This window comes from Coregonus lavaretus, assembly GCF_964263955.1.
Source record: "Coregonus lavaretus genome assembly, chromosome: 1".
Taxonomy (NCBI): Eukaryota; Metazoa; Chordata; class Actinopteri; order Salmoniformes; family Salmonidae; genus Coregonus; species Coregonus lavaretus.
In genome coordinates this window covers 64,392,726-64,418,768 of record NC_139988.1, presented here as the reverse complement: position 1 = coordinate 64,418,768, position 26,043 = coordinate 64,392,726, and the positions used below count along the sequence as shown (strand labels likewise).

At 44.5% G+C, this 26,043-nt stretch overlaps 2 protein-coding genes across 8 annotated transcripts in view; both read right to left on the bottom strand.

Annotated features, from left to right (window-relative positions):
* katnip (katanin interacting protein) overlaps nucleotides 1-14,737 on the bottom strand; it is a 51,174-nt gene extending 36,437 nt beyond the window's left edge. The window contains exons 1-17 of one of the 4 annotated variants that reach the window (XM_084159960.1): nucleotides 14,633-14,737; nucleotides 14,077-14,172; nucleotides 11,182-11,261; nucleotides 10,680-10,759; nucleotides 10,135-10,304; nucleotides 9,605-9,720; nucleotides 9,287-9,388; nucleotides 8,820-8,969; nucleotides 8,051-8,312; nucleotides 7,600-7,740; nucleotides 7,235-7,392; nucleotides 6,748-6,851; nucleotides 5,460-5,556; nucleotides 5,043-5,252; nucleotides 4,253-4,390; nucleotides 2,303-3,185; nucleotides 689-1,501 (exon numbers count right to left, since the gene is read on the bottom strand). In XM_084159960.1, the coding sequence (XP_084016086.1) occupies nucleotides 689-1,501; nucleotides 2,303-3,185; nucleotides 4,253-4,390; nucleotides 5,043-5,252; nucleotides 5,460-5,556; nucleotides 6,748-6,851; nucleotides 7,235-7,392; nucleotides 7,600-7,740; nucleotides 8,051-8,312; nucleotides 8,820-8,969; nucleotides 9,287-9,388; nucleotides 9,605-9,720; nucleotides 10,135-10,304; nucleotides 10,680-10,759; nucleotides 11,182-11,190 (3,433 nt within the window). In that variant the 5' untranslated portion in view covers nucleotides 11,191-11,261; nucleotides 14,077-14,172; nucleotides 14,633-14,737. Of the gene's footprint in view, nucleotides 1-688; nucleotides 1,502-2,302; nucleotides 3,186-4,252; nucleotides 4,391-5,042; nucleotides 5,253-5,459; nucleotides 5,557-6,747; nucleotides 6,852-7,234; nucleotides 7,393-7,599; nucleotides 7,741-8,050; nucleotides 8,313-8,819; nucleotides 8,970-9,286; nucleotides 9,389-9,604; nucleotides 9,776-10,134; nucleotides 10,305-10,679; nucleotides 10,760-11,181; nucleotides 11,262-14,076; nucleotides 14,173-14,632 lie in introns of those variants that run through there. The other 3 variants (XM_084159961.1, XM_084159959.1, XM_084159962.1) reach the window with 3 other exon arrangements.
* A 421-nt stretch (nucleotides 14,738-15,158) lies between these two features.
* On the bottom strand, nucleotides 15,159-26,042 carry dcun1d3 (defective in cullin neddylation 1 domain containing 3). 4 transcript variants are annotated; one of them, XM_084169358.1, is made up of 5 exons: nucleotides 25,187-25,535; nucleotides 23,094-23,312; nucleotides 22,524-22,609; nucleotides 21,427-21,997; nucleotides 15,159-17,573 (listed from the first exon to the last, which is right to left on the bottom strand). In XM_084169358.1, exons 4-5 carry the CDS (start codon nucleotides 21,885-21,887, stop codon nucleotides 17,030-17,032), a joined length of 1,005 nt encoding a protein of 334 aa, XP_084025484.1. In that variant the 5' UTR covers nucleotides 21,888-21,997; nucleotides 22,524-22,609; nucleotides 23,094-23,312; nucleotides 25,187-25,535; the 3' UTR covers nucleotides 15,159-17,029. The 4 variants fall into 4 exon arrangements, with proteins under 4 accessions (XP_084025484.1, XP_084025485.1, XP_084025483.1 ...); XM_084169359.1 differs by lacking the exons at nucleotides 23,094-23,312; nucleotides 25,187-25,535 and adding an exon at nucleotides 25,972-26,042; XM_084169357.1 differs by lacking the exon at nucleotides 23,094-23,312.
* Nucleotide 26,043: the final 1 nt, after the last annotated feature.

Genomic DNA, 26,043 nt, shown 5'->3' with positions numbered 1-26,043 from the left:
TCTAATCCAGACCTTTTTTGAATAAACTATGCGCAGAGGGGGCGTTTCTTGGACACAGATTAAGACTAAGAGAAGGACAAACTTAATCGCTTTCATGGAGGACTGGCTTGAATTGTGCAGATTTATTTATTTTTATCATAAGCAAAAGCTATTGGTTTTCTACCCAAAGTTGCAAAGACAATGTTGTGATCCATTTAATAAACACAAGAGACCAGCAAAATGGATAAAAGGATGTGGCAGTAGCAGGAACAGCGACATCTAGTGGGTAAAACCTGGTACATTACATAGTATGGATAAACAATACTCCAAGCCGCAGCTTCATACTACTTGTCAAACACAGAGAACTGATTCTGTATACTGGATGTTGGGGTGGGCTTGGCGTGGGGTTTGTGGGGTTAATCATTGTTAAGAAGAGGTTTGGTCCAAATCGGATGTTCAGTACTATACTTATAGAATATTATATGAATCCTATAAATTGAAATGGCCAATTTGGGTGTGATCAATTAGTTGAGTTCAAATAGTTTTCAACAAAATAATGTTGCAGGAGTGCTTATCTTATCTGTTTCTAACTACAGAAACCATTTCAGAACAATCTGAGATGGTGGGTGTCATGGCTTGCTGAAATGACATAGAACGACCCATTTGGGTGTCATGGGAGAGAGCCTGTCCCTCACTAATGCTCCCCTACCTCCAGACAGAGTCCCTGACGCCTTGGCGATCTCTCCCCTGAAGATGCACCTCCCATCCAGCAGCATTTCAGCTTCCTTCACCCCCCGGAAGGAGTGGATCCTGGACTTGTTGTAGTTCCACACTCTTATCATGGCCACCTGACACAGCCCGGCGAACTCCAGGTAGATCACGTGACTCCTCCCCTGGGTGAAAGGTGCCAGCCACAGGTGCATGTCGTCCTGTGTGAGGTTGACGCCATCGATCAGGTTGGTGACCACACGCGGGTCCTTTCCGTAGGCAGGCAGCACGTTGATATCAGGCGGGTCGGCGCGGATTCGGGTGGGAAGGAGGGGCTGACCGCTGGAGCTGAAGACTTCGAGACCGTTGAGGCCCACATAGTGGCGATCGCCCCACGTGGACAGGATTTTAATGACCAGACGTTGACCACGTGGGAGGACCGGAATCTCAAACTCCTCCTCGCGCTCCGCCTCGGCGGAAAGGTCATCCTCTGGGTCATCGCAGAGGCCCCCTTGAGGGGCGGGGGAGGAGAGGTGGGAGGAGTGGGGGATGGGGCTGCAGGGGGAGGCTCCTGGGCCGGAGGAGGGGATTATGGCAATAGTGGCGGCTCTGGAGGAACGCTGGAGGAACTCGTCAAAGATGTCACCCTCAAAGCTCATGTTGGAGATGCGACCACGCTGGCACTGGTTGAACTTGGTGAGGGAGTCCCAGGACTCCATGAGGGTGTCGTCATGGTCCTGCTGGCTGCGGAGCTGGGCCCGGGGGGGACGCTGCTGCCTCCGGTTGCTGCTGTCTGATACTGAACCTGGCTCCTCTGTGGAATCAACACACACACTCTCATGTTACCTCCAAGACACGACAGAGTACATAATAAATGTGTAGTTAAGAGCAATGGGAAGAAAGCAAGCGTATTTTTGGCCCGTTTCATAAATTGTGGTACTACTCCATATAATTTTGAGAGTAGGATTTCTACTACTAAAGTTATGGCTCGCAATAATCCTTCTATTTTAAAAAATTTTTTATATACATATTCCAGATATATAGAAGATAAAAGTAATGGTAATGTTTATGTAATTTTCACACAAAATAGCCCAGCTCCGACAGCTGGTGAGATGCTGGTCAAAGACTCTTTGACCCACTTCAGGGAGATATGTCCACAATAGATATTGTCAGAGCCAGCTGGCACGTGCCATGTGTGTTAGTGTGTTTCCAGATTGGAGGAAAATGACCCATAACTAGAGGGTCTGGCTGGGAGTCTGTTGTCAGGGAGATAAAGAGAGATTATTATAGGATGTAGATTTTATGTGATGCAGTAATCTGTCTGCTCTATAATCTTATTTAAAAACAAAGATATGTCTGGTCTGCCGTTGACAAGACAAAGGGGGTGGGGGGGTGGAGGAATCATTATTGAGTTGCAAAACTAAGGCAAGTAGACAAACAGGCTCCCACTAGAGATTACTCTGTCTCTGACCTTAAGACGGTTACATGAACTCAAATGAACGTCTCGTCTCTTTCCTGCACAGCAGAGTAGATAAAGGAGCTGCAAAAGTATGGAATGGCTCACAATAGGTCCTAGGACCACACAAGCACATAGCATACACACAGGGTTAGCTACCTATGGACAGTCCAATGGCTCCATGCTGGTGCTCCACTGCTGGTTTGCTGCTGCTAGTACTAGTGTTATTATGCCTGGCTGAGCTCCTACGTCCACTAACAGGTTGGTCCTGGCGCTGCTGGTCATTCAGCTCCTCCAGCAGGTCACCTCCCAGGTCCAGAGAGTCTGCACTCCCCTGGCCCCCGTTCACCGTCCTCTCCACCCCACGACACACCCTCCCTGGGTTACAGCCCAGCTCTGGGAGCACTGAGGTGGAGGTGGAGGAGGATTGTGGGAGGGAAGGTTTGGACTCCACAGATTGCTGGGGCACTAGCCAGAGGGGCTTCTCCCTCGCAGCCTCGCAGCCCTCTGGGGCGCTCCGGGACATGGGTTGTAGCCACTGGGGAGTCCTGGAGGAGGAAGGCTGCGTGGTGACTGTGCACTCTGTGGGTTGACCCGACTGCTCCAGCTGCTGTTTCAGAGGGGGGTGGGGAAGGTCCAGTTCCGGAGGGTCCATGTCAATGGAGTTCCTCTGTAGGAGACGGTGTGTAGATGTGGGGGCGATGGGGGAGAGGGGGTTGTAGGTTTTATCCTGCAAGTCTATTCTGACCTGGGCCAGCCCCTCAGAGAGAGTGAGTCCGTGGTTGGGGTTGGGGTCACAATGGTGCCCTCCGCTGTTCCCCTCCACGTTCCTGTCATAATGGCGCTGTGGGCTGGCGCCACAGAGAATGTGTCCGGACACCACGGGGCTGGGAGAGAAGGATTCTGGGACTTGGAGTGCCTGGAGGGCAATGCTGGTGCTGTAGTCGAAGACCTGGTTGCCACAGCCCTTGTCCAGCTCGCCTTCGAACACCAGCGTGCTGTTGAGGTAAAGATTCACATGCCGGGCGCCAATGTCCAGGTCCTGAAAAAGAACAGTACGGCTATTTCAGGCTCTAAGCAGCGCAATATTTAGTTAATGCATTGATATTGGTAGACCGTATAAGAAAATTAACATTAAAACAAACTCCAAGTCAAATACATTTAAATAAAAAATGTAGAGGTGAAAAAGCTCGATCAACATTGAAACTGAAAATCACACCACACTGTTAACCAAGGAGCTTCCTAGTTGTAGGTCCCAATGTTCTTTCTTCAATTTACCCACAGGTATGTAGACATATATACCTGTGGGAAATTAAGCTAACCGTGCAGACATAGTCAACTGTAAAGCTAACCGTAAGTAGCCTCCTTACCAACACACGCAGACAGACATAGTGGATGGCTAAAACCAGACTCAAATCTCCTCAATCCCTGCTCATTAAATCAGTGTATCCCCACCCCCTGGATCCAACCGTATCACACTGCTCCTTACCTCGCAGCTTAAAACACACCACCAATACCTAACAAAGGACTCAATGAACAGAGACACGGTTAATATCAACCCATAACATCCATAGTTCCAGACAGATCCCTGGTTGCCTGGGCTTTGTGCCCCCGTCCGTCCCCTTTGTGACAGCAGCAGGGCGGGAGGCAGGAGCAGTCACCCGGGCGTCCCTTCACTAATCCTCCAGGGTTAATCCCTCACTGTTCCACATTTGGACAGACTGGCAGCTCACATAGCCACTGGTTAAACACAACTACCATCCCTCCCAAAGCCTGCTGCCAATATGGGGTTCACCCTCTACAATGACTGGGGCTGGCTGAAGCAAGCTGGATTTATGAGCAACTGTTAATGGTGTGTATTTTTGTAAACCCTGAACTAGGACTGGTGTGATGAACCAATCAGGCTGCATATGTAAGGGTTGCACATATAGTAAGTGCTAAGAACTTAATATACTTAAGTACCATTTCTATCAGATTCCATTCGAATCATCACCTAATGCAACCCTTTTTACTATAACTGGCAACCTACTGGCAACCTCTATTGCAAAGGCTCAGGTCAAAAGTAGTGCACTACATAAGGAGAAATAGGGTGTCAGTCTGGTCTCTTACATTGATGCTCTTGTTGTAGTTCCAGATCTTGATCCGGGATATCTCAAAGTCCGGAGAGCGCTCCGTGTTCCTAATGATGAAGTAGAGCTGGACCGGAGGATGGAAAGGACAGGTCCACATATGACGCTCCTTCGTGGTCTGGTGGTCAAAACAACACACAACAACATATAGAGAAAAGCAGTCAGTTTAAATCAGAAAATAGATGAATACATTCACTTAAAATGACCAGAGACCCAATATAATCTGGTAACACTTTGAATACCATCCTAACAAAGCATAATTCAGAGTCCAAAGCCACGATAGTCCGGTGGCCCATTGTGACATAGCTACTGAGACACCGTCCGCAGAGGACGCACATCCCGACCGCGCACCTCCCCAAAATTCCCAACCAAAGTTGGCTCCGTGTACGCGTCTTCTATTCATTTGAATGGGGTGACGGTTGGAGAAATAGCTTGAGCTGCGCTGAGAATTTGAAAAGCATGAAAGCCAACGGTCCAATATTCTAGAACATTGCTGTGCGGACATACACATTCTGAACTATGATAAGCGCTTATATGCATATTAAGCATATTTATATCACCTTATGTGCTATGCAAAATGCTTTATCATGCACAACATAGGCTAATAACAGCTCATAAGCTGTATAATGATTCCTTATGAAGCAAAGTGTTCTAATGCCTTTATAATGGATCCCTCTAAAATGATGTATAAATATTAAATATGCACCATCACCTTTCTAAATAGTTCAATTATTGTTATCTTAAAGGCTTGGGGGCAGAACTCAACTCACTTTAGCTTTCCCGTTGACCAGCGCTCCGAGGTTCCCAGGGTAGTCGGCGTTCCGGATGTCCAGGTCGTGTGGCGACACGTACAGCTTCCTGTTCCCTGGGCCGAAGAACTGCATCTCCGTCAGCCCCACCTGGCCCCTGTTCCCCCAGTTACTTAGGATCTCCATGGTGACGTATACGGTGGGCGGTGCCTCGGCCGAGACCCGCCTCTTCTGCCACCATGACAACAACAGAACTTCATGAGTCAAGCCAAGCTGTCACTTCTTACAGTGTATTCTTAGCATCAGAGAAATAGAATTAGAACACTATTAGATCTCTCTGTGTGTCTCCCTCCCTCTATGTTTAGCCTCACTGTTTGTCTCACCTAGTTGTTTTACGCTTAGTCATTCCTAGCCCTGGTATTTGATGGAGTGACTCACCGGTGGTTTGCTTTTGTCCGTTTTCACTGTCTGAGGGATGTCAAAGTTTGTGCCTGCCTCCAGTTTCTCCAACGCCTTTAGTAGTCTCTGCTGTTGCCTGGAAGAAAATGATTAGTCATCTATTGTATTGTGTCTTTCATCACATCAATAGTCTTTGACCTTGCTCTTGGGGATTATCTATGGAAATGTATGCATGGTCACTGACAGTTATTGAAGACTACAGCTACAGCTTTGGTGACTAAATCTGCTTCAAGGTCAGAGAGGTTAGGTTACCACTGACACGTTTCTGATTGTTAGAGAGCCTCGGTAGGAGGTATACAATTACTGGTGCTCTTGTGCCGTCCTCCAAGACGTACTGCATTACTACGAGTTTTGTACTGTACTGCACAGTCTGTCCATGGCGTTCTGATCCCAGCAAGGGAAAGCACACAGGCATGACGAAGTAAGCGACGCCAGTGTCATTCTAACAAGTGTCACCAGACAAGACTACGTTTGGCCACATCCCGATATCCATACCTTATAGATGGTTTCTTTCTCTGTAGTATGCTAGTGTGGATACTATTGGAACATAGCCATTCATAGTTTTTTTTCTTTGTGACAGTCAAGGATAGTCAAGGGATTTGTATAGACCCGGATCTGGTCCGCAAGCCCATTCAATGCGGCCCGCGGGTGCTTTGAGTAAAAAATAAACAAAGGTTTTGGACAAAAAAAAAATATTTGTAAAAACAACCTCATTCTACATTAAAATGACTCAAACCAAATCGAAACTGTTCAGACATTATATTGGACTTACATTTATAAAGTCTCTACACTCTTTCCAGGTTGCTAAGAATCACCAAAACGAAAGCGGAATAGTCAGGGAACATCGAAAATTCCAAAAACGATTTCTTGCACATTGAGAAAATATAACACATTTTCAGTGCGGCTCTCCGGACCTCGGTGAAGACCGAACGCGGCCCGCGAAGCAAAATGAGTTTGACACCCCTGGTATAGATTTTAGTCATTTAGCAGACGCTCTTATCCAGAGCGACTTACAGGAGCAATTAGGGTTAAGTGCCTTGCTCAAGGGCACATCGACAGATTTTTCACCTAGTCGGCTCAGGGATTTGAACCAGCGACCTTTCGGTTACTGGCACTACGCTCTTAACCACTAAGCTACCTGCCGCCCTGTATAGACTTAGACAGTAACTACGATTTCGGTCCTTTTTCCTCTCCATGTAGTGGTTAAGGATCAAGCCCTAACGCATAGTATGCAAGGACACTAGTGTGTAACGTTGCAGTACGGTACCTGGGTCCCATCAGGGTGATTCTCTGCATGGCTCTGGTCACCCCACTTTCCTTGTCGTCATCGTCGTCACGCAGCGAGCCGTTCATCATCTGGTGTCCTCTCACCTGTGGATTTAAAATGGAGGAGCACAATGGAGTAAGACTTAAAATGGAGGAGCACAATGGAGTTAGACTTAAAATGGAGGAGCACAATGGAGTTAGACTTAAAATGGAGGAGCACAATGGAGTTAGACTTAAAATGGAGGAGCACAATGGAGTTAGACTTAGAGAGGATAGTAGCCTAACCAGGTTGAATTAAAAGTAGAAAAGATGAGAAAATAAGAGAGATTGGGATAGGCTAGGACGTAAAACATGAATCATTACAGCAGACCGATTCGAAGAATATAACACAACTCACTAGTGGACCCAGAACAGCAAACCCTTGATTGTGCCCATAGATATAGAATTACATTAATTAATTATATTTCTATGGTTGTTATCTAGCCTACCGGGGTGCGGCTGAAGGCCCTGGGCTCGGGGCTCTGCAGTGGGCTGTTCTCTATCTGCAGGGCTTGGAGCACCCTGCACGCCGTCTCCTCTGAGTCGCGCTCCTCTTGGGAGACCTTCCTCGCTGCAGACAGGGGGCGCTCTACACGACTCCTCGGCCCTGAGAGAGAGAGGGTGGGGGAAGAGACAGAGAGAGGGGGGAGAGGGAGAGAGAGGGGGGAGAGGGAGAGAGAGAAAGAGTCATACTCTTGAAACACAGTTCAGGGACCATTGTACACTTGACTGTTGTTTACTATTTGACAGCTATTTTCTAATAAGGCTTCTTGGGTTTATGAATGACATGCATACAGGGCAGAACAGAACATACGTTGAGGATCTCTGCCATCCCTGCACTCCTTTGAAGAGGGCCTGTCCAGAGTTTTGCTCTTCACCAGCAGAGGCTTGGTGGGGACGTAGGCTTCCATGTTGTCTTTCCGCTTGGCTGACAACGAACGCTCGATCTTCTGGCCTGCAACACAATGGAAGAAAGGTCTAAGAGGTAAGATAATAGAGTCTGAAGCAAATTCCAGGCTGCATCTCAATAAAATCTCTAAACAGGCATCTTCTACAAGTCTCCTTCCCTTCAACGGCAATGATATAAAACATCTGGATGGGTAAATCCTCAGTAGGCATCCAACATATTGCTTTCACCTATCCTATCATTTAAGATCAGTGCAAATGAAGGGGGGACAAGGAAAGGAAGCCACTTTAGTTGAATGTTAAGATGCATCCTTGGCTGAATAACATGAATATATTGTAATCTGTATTGTTGGGATTACCTTTAGGAGAGGGCCCAAAGTCCAGCACCATGAGCTCTGCAGGGTCGTGAAGGCAGCCTTTGGGCCCAGTGGCTCGCGGATGGTTCATGTTAGTAGATGTTTTGTTGGAGGAGGAAGGAGGCAGGCCTAGCTCCTCCAGGCTCTCCGTGCTCTCCTCCCTCTCTATCTGCTCCTCCACCCACTCCTCGTCCGACTCCTCCCCCGCCGACCCCCGGCTGCCGCTGCTCCTCCGCACGCTCACCTCCAGGCTCCGTCGAAGCACCTGAGCACCAAAAAAACACCAGGGGTATGTTCAATTGAGTTGAAACGGAAATGAAACTGGTCTTCTTATCAGACAAGCACAGGCTTTTCCTCCTCAGCTTAAAAAAGTTTTCATCCCGTTTTGTGACCAAATGAAGGCGACTCAGCTCTCACTTTCACGCCACTGCACCATATGTAACACAAACCACAAACAGGGTTTACACTGAGCTATAGCGCAGGTTGAAGAAACAGGGCAGTTATACATTTTATGTGCCTTGATTTATAATGCGCTGAAGGGAATGTCTGCTTGGCGTAAGAGGAAATGAAGAACGTCGTAAATTAAGTCAGCACTCTCTGGATAGAATTCAATGATTTACGGCGACATGTAATCTGGTGAGATGGAAATGGTGAAGATGGCTGTATTTCTTGCACTTTGGTAGCCTGGATCAGTGTCTTGGATAGAGAGAAGAGGAGAGAAGAGGAGAGAGAGAGAGAGAGAGGAGGGAGAGAGAAACAGCTGACGTCTCACCTTGACCTCGTCGATGTTCAGTAGGACCCGTTCGTTTTTATGTTCAGGCTCCGCCTGGCTACCTCCTCGGCCATCAGCCCTGGAGCCAAACGAACATGACACCTTACAGGAGTTTCGCAGGGGGCTACGAGGAGAACGTGGACTCGACCGCTGGAGAGGCACAGGGTGAAGAAAGAGCAGAGTGAGATGCAATCACGCAAACTCAGACTGACTGCTGTATTTCACACAGAGATGCTGGCACACACTATCGAAATGTGGCAAAGAACACTGGACACCCACGCACGCATGAGCCTGGTGGGAATTATATATCATATAATATATACCATTTAGCAGACGCTTTTATCCAAAGCAACTTACAGTCAAGCGTTCATACATTTTACTTATGGGTGGTCCCGGGAATTGAACGTTACAAGCGCTATGCTCTGCCAACTGAGCTACAAAGGACCATTGTTTTCTTCCTACTGTACCTCCATCTCTATGCTGTCGTAGGGTTCAAAGTCTTCAGAGTACCGTCTCTCTGGAGATATCCGCAAACAGGGTCCTTGTTCTGTTTGAATATTGACCGACTTCTGCAAAGATTAAAATACAACATTATTCTAAACAAAAACACTACATTCTATTCCATTTGTGACCATCTATGTCTATGATCGTTGATTTGTTCACTAAATCTATATACATCAGGGTTAGGCTGTGTAAAGACCATTAGAAATAGAATGACTAGATACTACAGAAATAGAATGACTAGATTCTATTTCAACGGTGTAGACTAACTAGAATGGCGATACCTGAACCCATTCTCTCCTCTGCACTTTTCCCGGGGCGGTGTGACTCCTCTTGCTACTGTTCACCTCCAGATTGTGGATCTCCTCCTCTGCTAGCTGCAAACCCCTTCTGGAGGCATCTGGTGATGAGTCAGAGGCAGGGAGAACAGAGACACTGCACATGAGCAGTCAAGTCTGCCCTCAGAGGAAGAGCAGAGGAGAACAAGACACAGATGGTTCCATAGCACACAGAGGAGGAAAAATGGCCGCTGGTTACGAATGTCACTTATTATCATTTATTCAACGGCCGTGGGCATAGGATTATACTATACTAAATGCTAACTGAGGGGTGGGATGGTTTTCAGGGATGCTACGAACATTAGCTTAGTCATAAAGTAGTAATAAACAGGGACAGAATCTACAATAGCCTAACCAGGATTTAGTATTGTAGCAGAGATGGTTTGTAGGTTATACTCAGCTGTTGATCGACACTGAAATCATGTATTTTAGTGCTAAGTGTTGGCAGATCTATTTTAGTCCTGCATGCTGTGTACCAGCCGTGTGTGTAGCTCTCAGAGCCGGCGGTGGCGAGGTGGCAGACTTCTGGTTGGGTCTCTTGGTCAGCTTGCTAGCGTTAGCGCCATTCAGATAGATGGAGAAGCCCTGCTCCAGACGCTCTAGCTCGATCTCCTTGGGCTCTTTCGTTTTCAGTCTCTTTAAGATCCTATGGGTCAAAGGTCAAATCATCACTAGGAAATACACACAAGTGGTTTATGAATCTACATTTGAAAATGAGATGAAAAAACATGTTTTAAGTCTGTTTTCATGTTTTTTGCATGCGTGCGTGAGAGCATCATGTTATATATGCAAGCAGGTCAAACGAGCGAAGCCTAATCCCTAGAAACCAAATTGTCCTCACACAGTTTGCGTGTCAGTGTCACTCATACATCATTGGTGTCATTCAATCTCTCAGCACGAGCAACCAACCAAAGTCTACCCTATATGTGTGACTATAAGCCTATTGACGGTCAGCTACTGTGTCCTCTCAGTGTAACCGGAGCTGCCTCTCCCAAAGGCCCATGCCTGCCTCACAGTTCACCTGTTTTTGTGCTGAAGGGCGATTAAATATTCATCCAGTATCTCTTCGGCAGCCAAGCCTCCCTGACTCCTCTGGTTCTCCTTCACAGATAGGTAGACAACAACAGGAAGCAGTGTCAGACAGAAAAGCAATGCGAACATGTACAGTATCACAATACACTGGGTCATGCTGCAATGATTCTTTTGAGAAGAGGTGCAGAGTCTTGAATCAAGCTAAATCATTAACCCTGTTTATCGTCATAGCCTAGGTGACTAGCCTTCAAATGGAGTAAATACAACCCAAGGTTGAGATGACACGTCGACATTTTGACAAATAGTGTGGCCATAATCTTCGGTTATCGATATGGAAATCCACAAATTCTTCTTTAAGTTAAAAGTCCATACAAATTACTTTATACTCCTCGCCATCAGCATGGAGTTCAATAATAAGAGATAGGCCCTAAATTAAATAGGTTTATTGTAAGACACAAGAAACGCTAAAATGCTGCAATACGTTTACTTACCATAGACATAACATTGAAAGACAGAAAGGATGTTCTGGTAGCAAATATAGAGTGAACTCTATAGTCATGCGCTCAGTCTACTGAAGTTGAAATGTGATGAGAAAAACAAAAACAGATAATGTCAAATGATAAGATAACTTCAACCATTTTGAATGGGAGTATGTTTAGCATCAGACTGCGTCTTTGAAATGAAGATAATGGATAGGCTATGAGGATTGTATTCTGGTTTAAGTATTGACAATAGCAAGACATTCAATATAACCTAGCTAGCAAATTCACAGGCTCATGCAGGTTGTGAAAGGGGCGATTCCACGCCAGCGTAGGCCAAAAATATTTTGGGTATTTCAGATTGTTCTGGCAATTCTCACATAGAAACTTCATTGCCAGGAAGGATGTTTGACATGCTTTTTACATTTGTCTCACAAACCATATTTTTAGAAAATCATGATTAAAGTGGCCATTTTAGGCCCTTTTTTTAGACCTATACATGCCTCCTGTATAATAATAATAATATGCCATTTAGCAGACGCTTTTATCCAAAGCGACTTACAGTCATGCGTGCATAATTTTTTTTTTTTGGGTATATGGGTGGTCCCGGGGATCGAACCCACTACCTTGGCGTTACAGCTGAGCTACAGAGGACCTTATGATCCTTGAACCGTACATGATACAGACAACATCTTGGTGTTATCATACTCCTTATAGTGTGCTCTCAAATATGGAGTATGTCTAGATTCTTAAATACACATTTTTAATTTATTCAACATTATATTCATAATAATATTACCATCAAAAGTACCCTTTTTGATTTTGTTAATTTTAAGACATTGTTTGGAACAATATACTCTACAAGTACATCACATTTCCAGAGTGGGCTCTCTGCTAATTCTAAAGTTATGATACATTTTACGAGCACCACCAACACCGTGAATGGGAAAATGGATTAAAAAAAGAACTCCCTCTGCTGGTGATTTGCTGAATCCTAAAGGAGGGCTGTGATTGGTTAATTACCTATAATTTCAATATATATGTATAAAACGGGTCATATCATTAAAAGAACCAGAGAGCCCACTCTGGAAATTTGACGTGTTTGAAGAGTAGCCTATATTGTTCCAAACAATATGTCTAAAAGTATACAAATCAAAAAGGGTACTTTTGAGATACATCATTAATATATTTTATGTTTAATAAATTAATGTGATTTCTTTTTATTTCAGAATCTATACACACTCCATATTTGAGAGCACACTATAAGGAGTATAATGAAACCAATATGTTGTCTGTATCATGTATGGTTCATAGATCATAGGGTCTTACAGCAGGCATGTAACTTTATAGGTCTAAAAGAGCCTAAAATGGCCACTTTCATCATACATTTTATAATATAATAATAATATGCCATTTAGCAGACGCTTTTATCCAAAGCGACTTACAGTCGTGCGTGCATACATTTTTGTGTATGGGTGGTCCCGGGGATCGAACCCACTACCTTGGCGTTACAAGCGCCGTGCTCTACCAACTGAGCTACAGAGGACCACAATTTTCTCAGAAACGGTTTGTGACACAAATGTAAAAAGCATGTCAAACATTCTTCCACCCAATGAAGTTTCGATGTAATAATTGCCAGAACAATCTGATACCAAAAATATTTTCGGCATATGCTGGAATGGAATCATCCGAAAAGAGGATGAAATCACTAGCTCTCTTACATAAGTCTAGCAGCCAACTAGGCTTCAACATCTGCAGGAGCACTGGAGGAGCAGGGGGAAAGATGAAGGAAGAAAAGAGAACAGCAGCATAGATGCACTATATCACTTGAACCAGAATCTGGCCTTGCAGGAGATGTTGGTATGGCGAAAAATAAATTCGTTACTCACAAAATATGGAGTTTCGATTAGCAACTATCCTCATTTACTGCCGTCACGGCTGGTATGTACTTTCATAAAAGGTCTAAATAAAAAGTTACGTGCAACTGAAAAAATGCCTCTTCGACACCTCCAATGGCTGCCGACCTGTGCATGGCAGTACATTTAGTGCAATCCGAGATCAATTGGGACGTGAGTGATTGGAGGTGCCGAAAAGGTATTTTGTCTGTTGCGTGTACCTTTTTTTTTTAAAGACATACCTGCTGTGACGGCAATACATGACTATAGTTGCTAATCGAAACTCCATATTTGGTGAGTAATTCACGTATTTTATCATTACTAAGCTTGAAAAACTGGTGAATGGCAAGTTGAATAACTGCTTTCTGGTCTTAAAGGAGATTCGCCCTAAAGCCAGATTCTGGTTCATATATGACTTTGTTATAACAGGTGCAATACTGATTTTGGGAAGTGGCCATGTAGGCAATCTATTGAAAATAGGGTTATTTGCACACCTTATGTAATTCCAAATAGAATAAAACATTGGAATAAAATAAACTTCAGCACACTGGCATCCTTCTATGCGCCAAACATCGAATCAATTGAAATCCATAAACCACATTGTGGAGCGAGCATAGGCTACAAGAATGCATGTCCCTCACCCCATGAAGAGCAGGCGCTGCTTCAGCAACAGCTAATGGAGATCATAATGAAATACCCTAAATACTGTGCTCGAGTTTCTTTTCACAATGTAGGTAATCCAATCATAAACAATGACATTGACAAACCCCAAAACGTTTTATTGACCCTTTTAATATTTGTCAGGACATGCATATCCTGTACAAGGCTCACTCTGCCCCTGGCCAAGATTTAATAGCATCCCACACCTGGGAGGTGGGGAGTAGGCACATAAATCAGGCTTCATGGCAGTGAGACGCAAGACCATCCCTTTTTGTAGTGGACGTCTATCCACATGACCTCAGCTACTGTGTTCTCCAATTATTTGAATATAAAATAATAAAATGGAACTCACCGCTTTATCCATTGTGGGGTCACAGACACTGGTTTTCACATAGACCTAATTCCACATTTTGAGAGGACGTCATTCCACGATTTTTTTATTTCAACTCTGCAGCAAGGAAAATAGAAATGAACCGAGATTATGACCATTTTATGAGGACGGTCCGGTAGCAATGTTGCCGCACCCGAATTATATTTTTCCCGCATAAGCAAAAACTGTACGCCGTTGCTAAAATTCTGGCCCTAGCTACATTCTTGATCATTGTTACAATGTCAGTTTTTTGTATTTCACATACATTTCAACAATGCACTTCAAATGTTGAAATTAGCTCACTCTGTGAATGAAGAAACATAGCTAGCTAGATAATCAGCTTTATTTGTGCAGGCTAGTAAGCAGCTAGCAAGTCGGCGCTAGCTAGCTGATGTTGCTGGCTGCACGAGAACAACTGGGGCTAAACTAGCCAGCTACGCTAACGAATGACTAGGCTAAGGTAGCTTGCCACTCATCATTTTATCAACTTGCTCTTTTTAGACAATATACATTTTCGTTAAATGTTTAAAATACTCACAATACATATATATATATATACTTTCACAGGTATTATAACGCTGTTTTTCGATATCCAGATGAAGTTTCCGATTCTCATGTGTCCTGTGTTGTTGATAACAGTGGATGCTGGTTACCAGGAGAAACATCCACCAATAGCGAAAGCCCCTATGTTGGACACACCCCTGAGGAGGAGCACCATGTTTTGTGTACACTGCCTGCCTCCAAGCAAATACACAACAGCGAGATAATGTACTTTGCCCAGCTACCCCCTACTAACCATAATAATAGATTATATTCTATTATGGCCATATCAGAGCAAATGTTTTTGCTATTTTCTCCAACTTCACCAGGGTATCAATAAAATGTAATATTTCTTTAGAAATATCTAACATTTTGCTTGAAAAGTAAAAATCAGGGCAGGGAGCAGCCTGGGACATATTAGAAAACAGCACATTTGTCAGATCAGATGACAGAGTTGTGTCCAAATGTCCTCAAAAGCCATACTGCAAAACCTCAATCAGAGCATGACAATGACACCACCAAAACAAAATGAAACTCTGTTTTATTCATTATAAATCAATGCATTTTATATAAAAAGGGCAAAGGGAAATGTAAACCTCACAAGGGCACCCCGACCACACTGGACCCGGTTGCGGACACTCAATGAGCCAATACACCTGGTTAACAATCATCCACTGTCACCAAAAGGCCTGGGCTCTGTTCAAGATCATTCAACAGTTGTGAATGGTTTAGGAGCGAGTGCTGCAGACATTAATGAACGAGAGCATTACAAGCATGGTGACTAGGATGGCCATTGTGTTTTGTGCACCTAACACAACTGTCACTAGCAGCCGACACACATTCTTGACATGCCCACAAAACTAGAGTGAATAGCTGTCCAATGGTGTAAGATTGTTGCTAACTTGGTAAGGTCTTAGCTTATTCTAACAGAGTCCCTAAAGCAGGGGTGTCAAACTCATTCCATGGAGGGCCTAGTGTCTGTGGGGTTTTGGTTTTTCTGTTAAATTAAGACCTAGACAACCAGGTGAGGGGTGTTCTTTACTAATTAGTGACCTTAATTCATCAATCAAGTACAAGGGAGAAGCGAAAACCTGTCTATACTCGGCCCTCCATGCAATGAGTTTGCCCTAAAATGGACAAAAGTTTTGTAACGACCTAACGCAACAGTCCTGAATGTAGCCCAGGTACCTTCTGTCCGTACAAGACCACAGCCTTAACCCCTACTTACCTTAGGGAGTTCACAGATCTGAAATAACTTGATATGTGCAAGCTATAACTTCAGGCAGAAGTCCACAGTCCACTGAATGGCTTGGTGGGGTGGTGGCCAATACCATATTGCTTACATGTGTCCAGTCCTTTGGGATCTGTGAACACTAAAAGGACAGGGGCTAGGGACCAAAATGGAACCAAGCCCTGGTAGTTAGTTAGAATAAGCCAAGACAGTACCGTGGTCTAGAGCACTCAACAACTTTTTCATAAATTACACTGCAGAAGAGAAAAAAAAGAGTGGGATTATTTTCAAAGAAATCAACTTGAAATTTAAAGGACTTATTGGTATATAGCTTCAACAAAAATGTGTATTTAGATAAATAGAATACAAATTATGACAAGGAATTTTCACTGTCACTTTCACTTCCATTTTTACTTTAGGACATGACTCAGTCTTAGGACATTATGCACACGCGAGTACGACCACATCTTGAACAAATCATGGTTGGCCATCACAACTACAGGCAATAGATAAGCCAAGAATATAACCCTGTAAATAGTCCACATTTCAAAATAAAAGCCAATTCATCCACACTCAAATGTTGTTCCAAAATAAAACAATTTCAAATCAAGTTGATTTCACTGACCCCAAAAGGTAAAGCTCAGTCTCTGGTAATAAGGAGTTATTTGAGGACAAATAGATTGTCCCAATTTCCCTTCTTCTTAATGCAATATGAGGATTTAATAAGCCTACGTCTTTGGGTGAGAGGTCCAATCACCAGTGTTTCCAGGTCAATGTGAGCTGGAAAATGAGACTTGGGAACTGGTATGGCTTTCTGGAGCCTGGTTTTTAAAGCAACCCTATATACTGAGCTTTCTTTGTGAGTTTAGGGAGGGTGGGGAAAGATTAAAATTATCAAATACACACATTAAAAGACAAATAAAACAAATCAAATAACTTAAATAGAAGTGCTTAAAAACAATACAGTTCTGAGAGCCCTTTCAATAACCAGAAATAAAGCAGGGTGCAAGGGAACCCTGTCCCACCGCAACAGAAAAGGAGTGAGCGGAATAACGGTAATGTTAATACTAATTTGTCATCCAATGATTCACAGATGTACAGTTCACTTATAGGTCAGAACCCACCCACCCACCCCGACCTTCCTTCCTTCCCAGATTTCCATAGTCAGTGGCCCACCCAGGTCTGTGAGCCCCATTCGCCCTCTGTTTCAAGTCTGTCTGTGCTAGAGGGAGAGCCCTCGGTCTCAGTGCATCCCCTCTCCTCTTCTGCCCTCTGATCCTCCTGCTCCTCCTTTTTCCTGCGCTCCATCTCCCACTCCACAAAGGTGTCGAAGAGGCTGGGCCAGGCCTCGTCCTCGCTGTAGTTGCTCAGGTCCGGCCCGATGGCCTGTGTGAAGTTGAGGAACATGTTCCAGGTGTCCCGCGAGATGCCCCGCACGCCCGACGGGTTCTCGCCCAGGAAGTCCAGCCAGTGCTCAAGAATGGCTGGCATGTCCTGCGTGAAGACCAGGCGCCACAGAGCGATGGCGATGTCGCGCTGCAGCGAGCGCTGGCCCTCCTCGGCGTCCAGGCCGAACTGGAAGGTGAAGCGGTACAGGTCCTTGAAGCTCTCCTCGCCCTGTGCCTCCAGCAGCATGCAGGTGAACCGGGAGCAGATGCCCTCCAGACTGTCCGCCTGGATCGCCCTGCATCCGTCCACAAACTCCTTCCTACAGACAGGCGGGGAGAAACAGGGCTGAGTTACAGACCGCAACATAATGTCAACCTTTGACTCAGGGCAATGAGCCATATGGAGTGAAACATGTCAGTTTCTTACATTTTCAGCTACAATGACAACTTGGACAATTTCAAGTCAATAGCTTAGTTGGGAAACTCTTACCTTGCGACTCTGATAAACATTACATAGGGCTCAACATAAAGAAGTCAGGTAAAGTAAACAAAGAAATAGCTGTGCCTTCTAAAGTCTCTCGACCTCATCAGTATGATAAAGATAAGCACGCTTTGCAGCACAGGTAGAGAAAGGGTAAGATGCCCCCTTGATGTATAGCGGCCATTTTACGGGCTCCTACTCACCCCGGACACACTGCTCACCCCTGACCAGGCCTGAATCCCAACACGCGGAAGAGAAAGAGACTGCGATATAGAGGCAGCGAGTAAATCATCCGCCTCTACCCTCTGTTCTACTGGCGAATGTAGAATCACCGGAGAACAAACTGGACGAGCTCCGTTCGAGACTATCCTATCAACAGGACCTGAAGAACTGTAATATCCTATGTTTCAAGGAAACTTGGCTGAACAAGGACAATATTCTAGTTGGTTTTTCTATGCATCGGCAGGACAGAACTGCAGCGTTGTGTAAGCTCAGGGGGGTGGGATCTCTCTCTGTTAACTACAGCTGGTGCTCGATCTCTAATATTAAGGAAGTCTCGAGGTTCTGTTCACCGGAGTTAGAATACCTCATAAACTGTAGACCATACTATTTACCAAGAGAGTTTTCATCTATATTTTTCGTAGCTGTCTATTTACCACCACAAACTGATGCTGGCACTAAGACCGCACTCAACGAGCTGTACAGGGCTTTAAGCAAACAAGAAAATGCTCATCCAGAGGTGGCGCTCCTAGTGGCCAGTGACTTTAATGCAGGAAAACTGAAATCAGTCTTACCTCATTTCTACCAGCATGTCACCTGTGCAACTAGAGGCGAAAAAACTCACCTTTACTCCACACACAGAGATGCATACAAAGCTTTCTCTTGCCATCCTTTAGGCAAATCAGACCATAACTCTATCCTCCTGACTCCTGCTTACAAGCAAAAACAAGAAGTACCAGTGACGCGCTCAATACGGAAGTGGTCCAATGAAGCAGATGCTAAGCTACAGGACTGTTTCGCTAGCACAGTCTGGAATATGTTCCGGGACTCATCCGATGGCATTGAGGAGTTTACCACATCAGTCACCGGCTTAACTAATAAGTGCATCGACGACTTCGTCCCCACAGTGACCGTACGTACATACCCCAACCAGAAGCCATGGATTACAGGCAACATCCACACTGAGCTAAAGGGTAGAGCTGCCGCTTTCAAGGAGCAGGACACTAACCCGGATGCTTATAAGAAATCCTGCTACACCCTATAACGAACCATCAAACAGGCAAAGCGTCAATACAGGACTAAGATTGAATCCTACTACACCGGCTCTGATGCTCGTCAGGCGAGCTAAATGCCTTCTATGCTCGCTTCGAGGAAAGCAACACTGAACCACGCGTAAGAGCACCAGCTGTTCCGGACGACTGTGTGACCATGCTCCCCGTAGCCGATGTTAGCCTTTAAACAGGCTAGCATTGACAAGGCCGCAGGGCCAGATGGATTACCAGGGCATGTAGTCAGAGCATGCGCTGACCAGTTGGCAAGTGTCTTCACTGACGTTTCTCAACCTCTCCCTGACCCAGTCTGTAATACTTCAGTTTCAAGCAGACCACCATAGTCCCTGTGCCCAAGAACGCCAAGGTAACCTGTCTAAATGAATATCGCCCTGTAGCACTCACATCTGTAGCCATGAAATGCTTTGAAAGGCTGGTCATGGCTCACATCAACATCACCATCCCAAACACCCTTGACCAGGGCTTTCCAACCCGGTTCCTAGAGAGCTACCGTCCTGTAGGTTTTTGCTCCAACAATAATCTAGCACACCTGATTCTAATAATTAACTGGTTGATAATCTGAATCAGGTTAATTACAACTGAGGTTGGGGCGAAAACCTGCAGGAGGGTAGCTTTCCAGGAACAGGGTTGGAGAGCCCTGCCCTGGACCCACTCCAATTTGCATACCACCCCAATAGGTTCACAGATGACACAGTCTCTACAATGTGTGCAAAATTATTAGGCAAGTCAGTATTTTGACCATATCATCATCATTATTATGCATATTTCCCAACTCCAAGCTGTATAAACTGGAATGCTTATTGGATTTAAGCATATCAGGTGATGTGTAATTTGTGTAATGAGGGAGGGTGTGGCCTAAGGAGATCAACACCCTATATGAAGGTGTGCATCATTATTAGGCAGCTTCTTTTCTTCAGGCAAAATGGGCCAAAAAATAGATTTAACTGACTCTGAAAAGTCAAAAAAAAAATTTTTGGAGAGGGCAGGACAATGCCTCTTCCCCCTCAGGAGGCTGAAAAGATTTGGCATGGGCCCTTCTACAGCTACACCATTGAGAGCATCTTGACTGGCTGCATCACCGCTTTTCATGGCAACTGCTTGGCATCCGAACGCATGGCGCTACAGAGAGTAGTGCGTACGGCCCAGTACATCACTGGGGCCGAGCTCCCTGCCATCCAGGACCTCTATACCAGGCGGTGTCAGAGGAAGGCCCTAACATGTGTCAAAGACTCCAGCCACCCAAGTCGTAGACTGCTCTCTCTGCTACCGCATAGCTAGCGGTACCGATGCACCAAGTCTGGAACCAACAGGACCCTGAACATATTTTACCCCCAAGCCATAAGACTGCTAAATAGTTTAATAGTTAACCAAATAGCTACCCAAGCTATCCGCATTGACCCTTTTTGCACTAACTCTTGCCTCATCACATACGCTGCTACTGTTTACTATCTGACACTTTATTCCTAGTTATATGTACATATCTACCTCAATAACGTTGTACCCCTGCACATCGACTCGGTACTGGTACCCCTTGTATATAGCCAAGTTATCGTTACTCATTGTGTAACTATTATTACTTTTATTATTAAGCGTTTTACTTTTCTATTATTTCTCTATTTTCTTCTCTCTGCGTTGTTGGGAACGGCCTGTAAGTTAGCATTTCACTGTTAGTCTAAACCTGTTGTTTACCAAGCATGTGACGAATAACATTTGATTTGAGTAACTTAACCACATCCTGTCACATTGTTCTGCTGTCACTTCAGCCAGATATGTCCTCTGATATGCCTTGCTTTTCTAACCCGTTTTATACAGCAGATATTAAATCAGACTTGGCGTGAACAGCAAAGCAACAGTAAACATTTAAACGTTTCTGGCTCTAGGTAGCTCAGAAGAGAACATTTGTTAATAGGTCAAATGATGGTAATAGGTCCAATCTTCAGACTAGGTCCAAAATTACATGAGAATTGAGAAGACAAAATCATCTGAGCAATAGACAATCAGAGAAAGACCATCTGAGCCTTACTCTATTTCCTGTGTGCCCCCAACCTGTCAGCTAGCAAGTGCCCTGCAGAGCTGCTGAAAGCTGAGAGAAGTGGGGGTGGGGTGGCCAGCCAGACAAATGTTAAATGAAACACTGCACAGTGAGAAGGGAAGCTAGCCTAGAACAGACAGTGCAGGGCAGCAGTAGCCATTTTAGAATTTGGTTAGAGGTTTAACATCAGGCATTGGATCGGCCATGCTAATCAATATTATAGGCTAATATGGCCTCTTTTGGACCAATACATGACTTGAGGAATCTTCTCAGAACATGTTGTTTTCTGAATATCAGGCATCAACACATTGATGAAGCATTGTCTGGCTCATCCCCATCCCTTCCGATCCCATCCCCAACCCATCTCTCACCTTGTAAACTTGCACATCGTGGCCGCCTGGAACTTCCAGGCGAGGACCAGCACGCGGAACTCGGCGGGGTCCACGCACAGGTCGTTGCAGAACCTCTCCATGCCCTCCTCCAAGATGGCATCCTCCTGCGGGTCCTTGTAGCAGCAGAAGAGCTCCTCGATGCGCAGCAAGGACGGCCCCTCCCCATCCGCCACCGAGCGGTCCTCCTTCCTCAGGTCCCCCATCATGGCCGACGCAGGGATCACCGTGGTCTCCACGGTAACCTCCACGGCGGTCTTGGTGCCGTTGAACATGAGCTCGCTGGAGGCCTTGCTGCACACGGTGCCGGACTCCTCCTTGTGCCCTCCTCCTCCCGTGCCCCCACCTTTCTTGTGGTGGGATTTGGACCCTGGCTCCTTGTCGCCACTCTTGCTGCCGAGCGAGGACGATGGGTTCTTACACTTGGTGACGCACTGGCCCATGTCTCTCTCTCTGGTCCTCCCAGTCTGTCCTCCCCTCCTTCAGGCCCCGTCTGCCCCACCAAGACGCCTCTGCTCTGGCCTGGTGAGACGTCTCAACATGCCCTTGGGCCCTGGAACAGAGGAGGAGTCCAACACAGTCACACAGGGTCAACAACAACAGTGACAATGAGTCACTGAATCAACAAAGCCGTTAGTCACAAAGGGTCAAAAGCCACAACACGGAGGTAATAATTACTAGAGAAGACAACTGCTAAATGCTAAAGTAAGAAAATCATATGAAGACCATACAAGTAGGCTACATCACCAACGAAGAAGGGTGGAGTGTCTGGCAGTTTTTTAAAGCCTGGCCCAGGGACCATAGAAGCTTTGAAGCTGGTACTGTACCATGGAGAGGAGGAGGGTTCAAATTAAACTAGAGGGCTGAATAAGTACTTATAGAGAAGAGCCTAATACAGCATGGGTTACCATAGAGACCCTGACTAAAATACAGCTACAACAAGATGTTGGTTACCTTAGAAACCACAAGATTTTAATGTAAGTGGTCCGGATCATACATACTACCAGCCTGCACAATACGCTACCTGAATAGCTCGGCGATAGCTAAGAAATGGGTTGGTTCTGATAATAAGTACTTACAGACACTTCCTCAGAATGCCTTTATCACTCTAGATGAAGGTGTCATCTTTTTCTGCTCCATCGTGGTGACCTTGACATCCGCAATGCTGAAAGACACACAGCATCTGGTCACCATAAGCATAATGTGATACAGGGGTATCATTTGCCCACATGTAGATTCAGTCTATGAACTTGTTGTGAATTTGTAATTTCAGATCGAGAAAGCAGTAATTTACTACATATTGCAGAGTATTTCCACAGCAGGGTAGCCTTGTGTCAAGGATTTACTACTTTTAATTGAAAGCAGCAAACTATAGAGATAAATATGCCTTAGCCCTCTCCTTTCTGAGATACCTTTTAATTACATAGGCCTACAGTACCAGTCAAAGGTTTGGACACACCTACTCATTCAAGGGTTTTTCTTTATTCTTTACTATTTTCTACATGTTAGAAAAATAGTGAAGACATCAAAACTATGAAATAACACATATGGAATCATGTAGTAACCAAAAAAGTATATTCTTCAAAGTAGCCACGTTTTGCCTTGATGACAGCTTTGCACACTCTTGGCATTCTCTCAACCAGCTTCACCTGGAATGCTTTTCCAACAGTCTTGAAGGAGTTCCCACATATGCCAAGCACTTGTTGGCTGCTTTTCCTTCACTCTGCGGTCCAACTCATCCCAAACCATCTCAATTGGGTTGAGGTCTGGTGATTGTGGAGGCCAGGTCATCTGATGCAGCACTTCCATCACTCTCCTTCTTGGTCAAATAGCCCTTACACAGCCTGGAGGTGTGTTGGGCCATTGTCCTGTTGAAAAACAAATGATAGTTCCACTAAGTGCAAACCAGGTGGGATGGCGTATCACTGCAGAATGCTGTGGTAGCCATGCTGGTTAAGTGTGCCTTAAATTCTAAATAAATCACTGACAGTGTCACCAGCAAAGCACTCCCACACCATCACACCTCCTCCTCCATGCTTCACGGTGGGAACCACACATGCGGAGATCATCCGTTCACCTACTCTGCATCTCACAAAGACACGGCTATTGGAACCAAAAATCTCAAATTTGGACTCATCAGACCAAAGGACAGATTTCCACCAGTCTAATGTCCATTGCTCGCATTTCTTGGCCCAAGCAAGTCTCTTTTTCTTATTGTGTCCTTTAGTATTGGTTTCTTTGCAGCAATACAGCCATGAGGCCTGATTCACGCAGTCTCCTCTGAACAGTTGATGTTGAGATGTGTCTGTTACTTGAACTCTGTGAAGCATTTATTTGGGCTGCAATTTCTGAGGCTGGTAAATCTAATGAACTTATCCTCTGCAGCAGAAGTAACTCTGGGTCTTCCTTTCCTGTGGTGGTCCTCATGAGAGCCAGTTTCATCATAGCGCTTGATGGTTTTTGCGACTGCACTTGAAGAAACGTTCTTGACATTTTCCGCATTGACTGACCTTCATGTTTTAAAGTAATGATGGACTGTTGTTTCTCTTTCCTTATTTGAGCTGTTCTTGCCATAATATGGACTTTGTCTTTTACCAAATTGGGCTATCTTCTGTATACCACCCCTACCTTGTCACAACACAACTGATTGGCTCAAACACATCAAGAAGGAAAGAAATTCCACAAATTAACTTTTAACAAGGCACACCTGTTAATTGAAACATTACAGGTGACTACCTCATGAAGCTGGTTGAGAGAATGCCAAGAGTGTGCAAAGCTGTCATCAAGGCAAAGGGTGGCTACTTTTAAGAATCTCAAATATAAAATATATTTTGATTTGTTTAACACTTTTCTGGTTACTACATGATTCCATTTGTGTTATTTCATAGTGTTGATGTCTTCACTGTTATTCTACAATGTAGAAAATAGTAAAATAAAGAAAAACTCTTGAATGAGTTGGTGTCTCCAAACTTTTGACTGGTACATTACATTTGAAATATTCTGTGACTCAATGAGGAATTCATTATGGTTCCGGCTGTTGCAAGATTCATAAGCCAACTACTGTACTACCATTCTTGTTCAACTAGTTTGTGTTTTATTTTTTGCCTGTCTTTCTTGATTTGATGATGAAACACTTAGCAACAAGAGAACAGTCCCTAATCACATTTATTGAAACTATTCATGAGGAATGAAACTTCCGTGGACATGTACAGGCAAAACACCTCCTGGAAAGCCTGCAGTGCTTTCAACCACGTTCACCCAATTCTAATATGATGGACTTTATTGTTGTAGTTAGCTGACTAGGAACACATCTGGCATGTATATATTGAGGGCAATATCTAGCTAAGTTAACTATCTAACTAACTATTTAGTTACCAACCCATTTATCAAAGTAACACTGCCAACAATAATCTTTAAACTTGGTAGCTAGCTCAGCTGGGCAGTTCTAGTTAGCATCTGAACGTTGGCTAACTTAACCCGTTTATTTTAGTTTGACCAGCTAACAACATGGCAACATAATCAACATGACTGTCTAACAAATAAATCAGCTAAGTTCCCTGGTAATAATATAGCCTCGTTTGTGGCTGGTTACACTTCCCCTTCATCATCATACCTAGCTGCCGACTGGCTAGCTGGCACGTCATCATGTAGCTAGCTAGTTATCTGTAAAGTTAGCAATCTAGTAACTTATGCCATGAAACTAGAAACAATTTTAGAGCACGAACAAGAGAAGTAACGTTACCTTTTAAAAATAGTTGATTGTCGAGAAAATCACGTACATCACTCCAATAATATCAGTGAAACAAATAGCGAACTTAGGACACAACGACACAAACAGCCCCACTTAGCTAAAAAAGCTAGCCAACTAAGCTAATGCTGGTAGCTAGTCAGCATCATAAACAAAAACGAGCGTTTCAGTTGACTTTTGCCTGATAAGAATGCACCTGGTTTGCAAACAACCGCCCCAAACGACTGACTTTTACTTTAAATTGACTACTAAATCAAAAAAGTCGGATGAACCAGTACGAAAGGCTTACAGTTTCTTTGTGTTTCCCCTTTAGTCATTGAGTGGTTTTCCCTGCATCACTTCCTCCCCACAGAGCACCAGAGACAGCTAGCAACTATGCTATCCACTGCTATGCACGGATTGGCTCCCCTGTTTAGATTTAGTTCAAAATTGTAGTGGCTGGCAACCTGACTAATACAGCTAAAACCCAACAAACATGAATCAACATTAATGCAATATTTGGTGAAATAGTCTTTGGGGTTGAACTTGAAGGGCTTTGAAAAGTGAATGAAAAATTGACTATTTAATTGTTTCGCAGCGACTTTGCAACACTGATTGCTGCGAACACACCTCTCAAATTACGTCAATTTAATCGTCATTTCTATGCGACATGTTATTAAAAAGCTAACAGCACAGCAGGTTGGTCAAGTAATAAATGCCAGATAATACTACTATTCGGTAAATCAGCATTATGACATGGTGTTATTGCAATGAAAACATACACCGTTAGATATTCCTACCTTAGACGTTCCTATTAAATGAACGATAAGCGTGTCATTAGCCAGGTACTTTGGCTTGTTACCCTGCTAGCT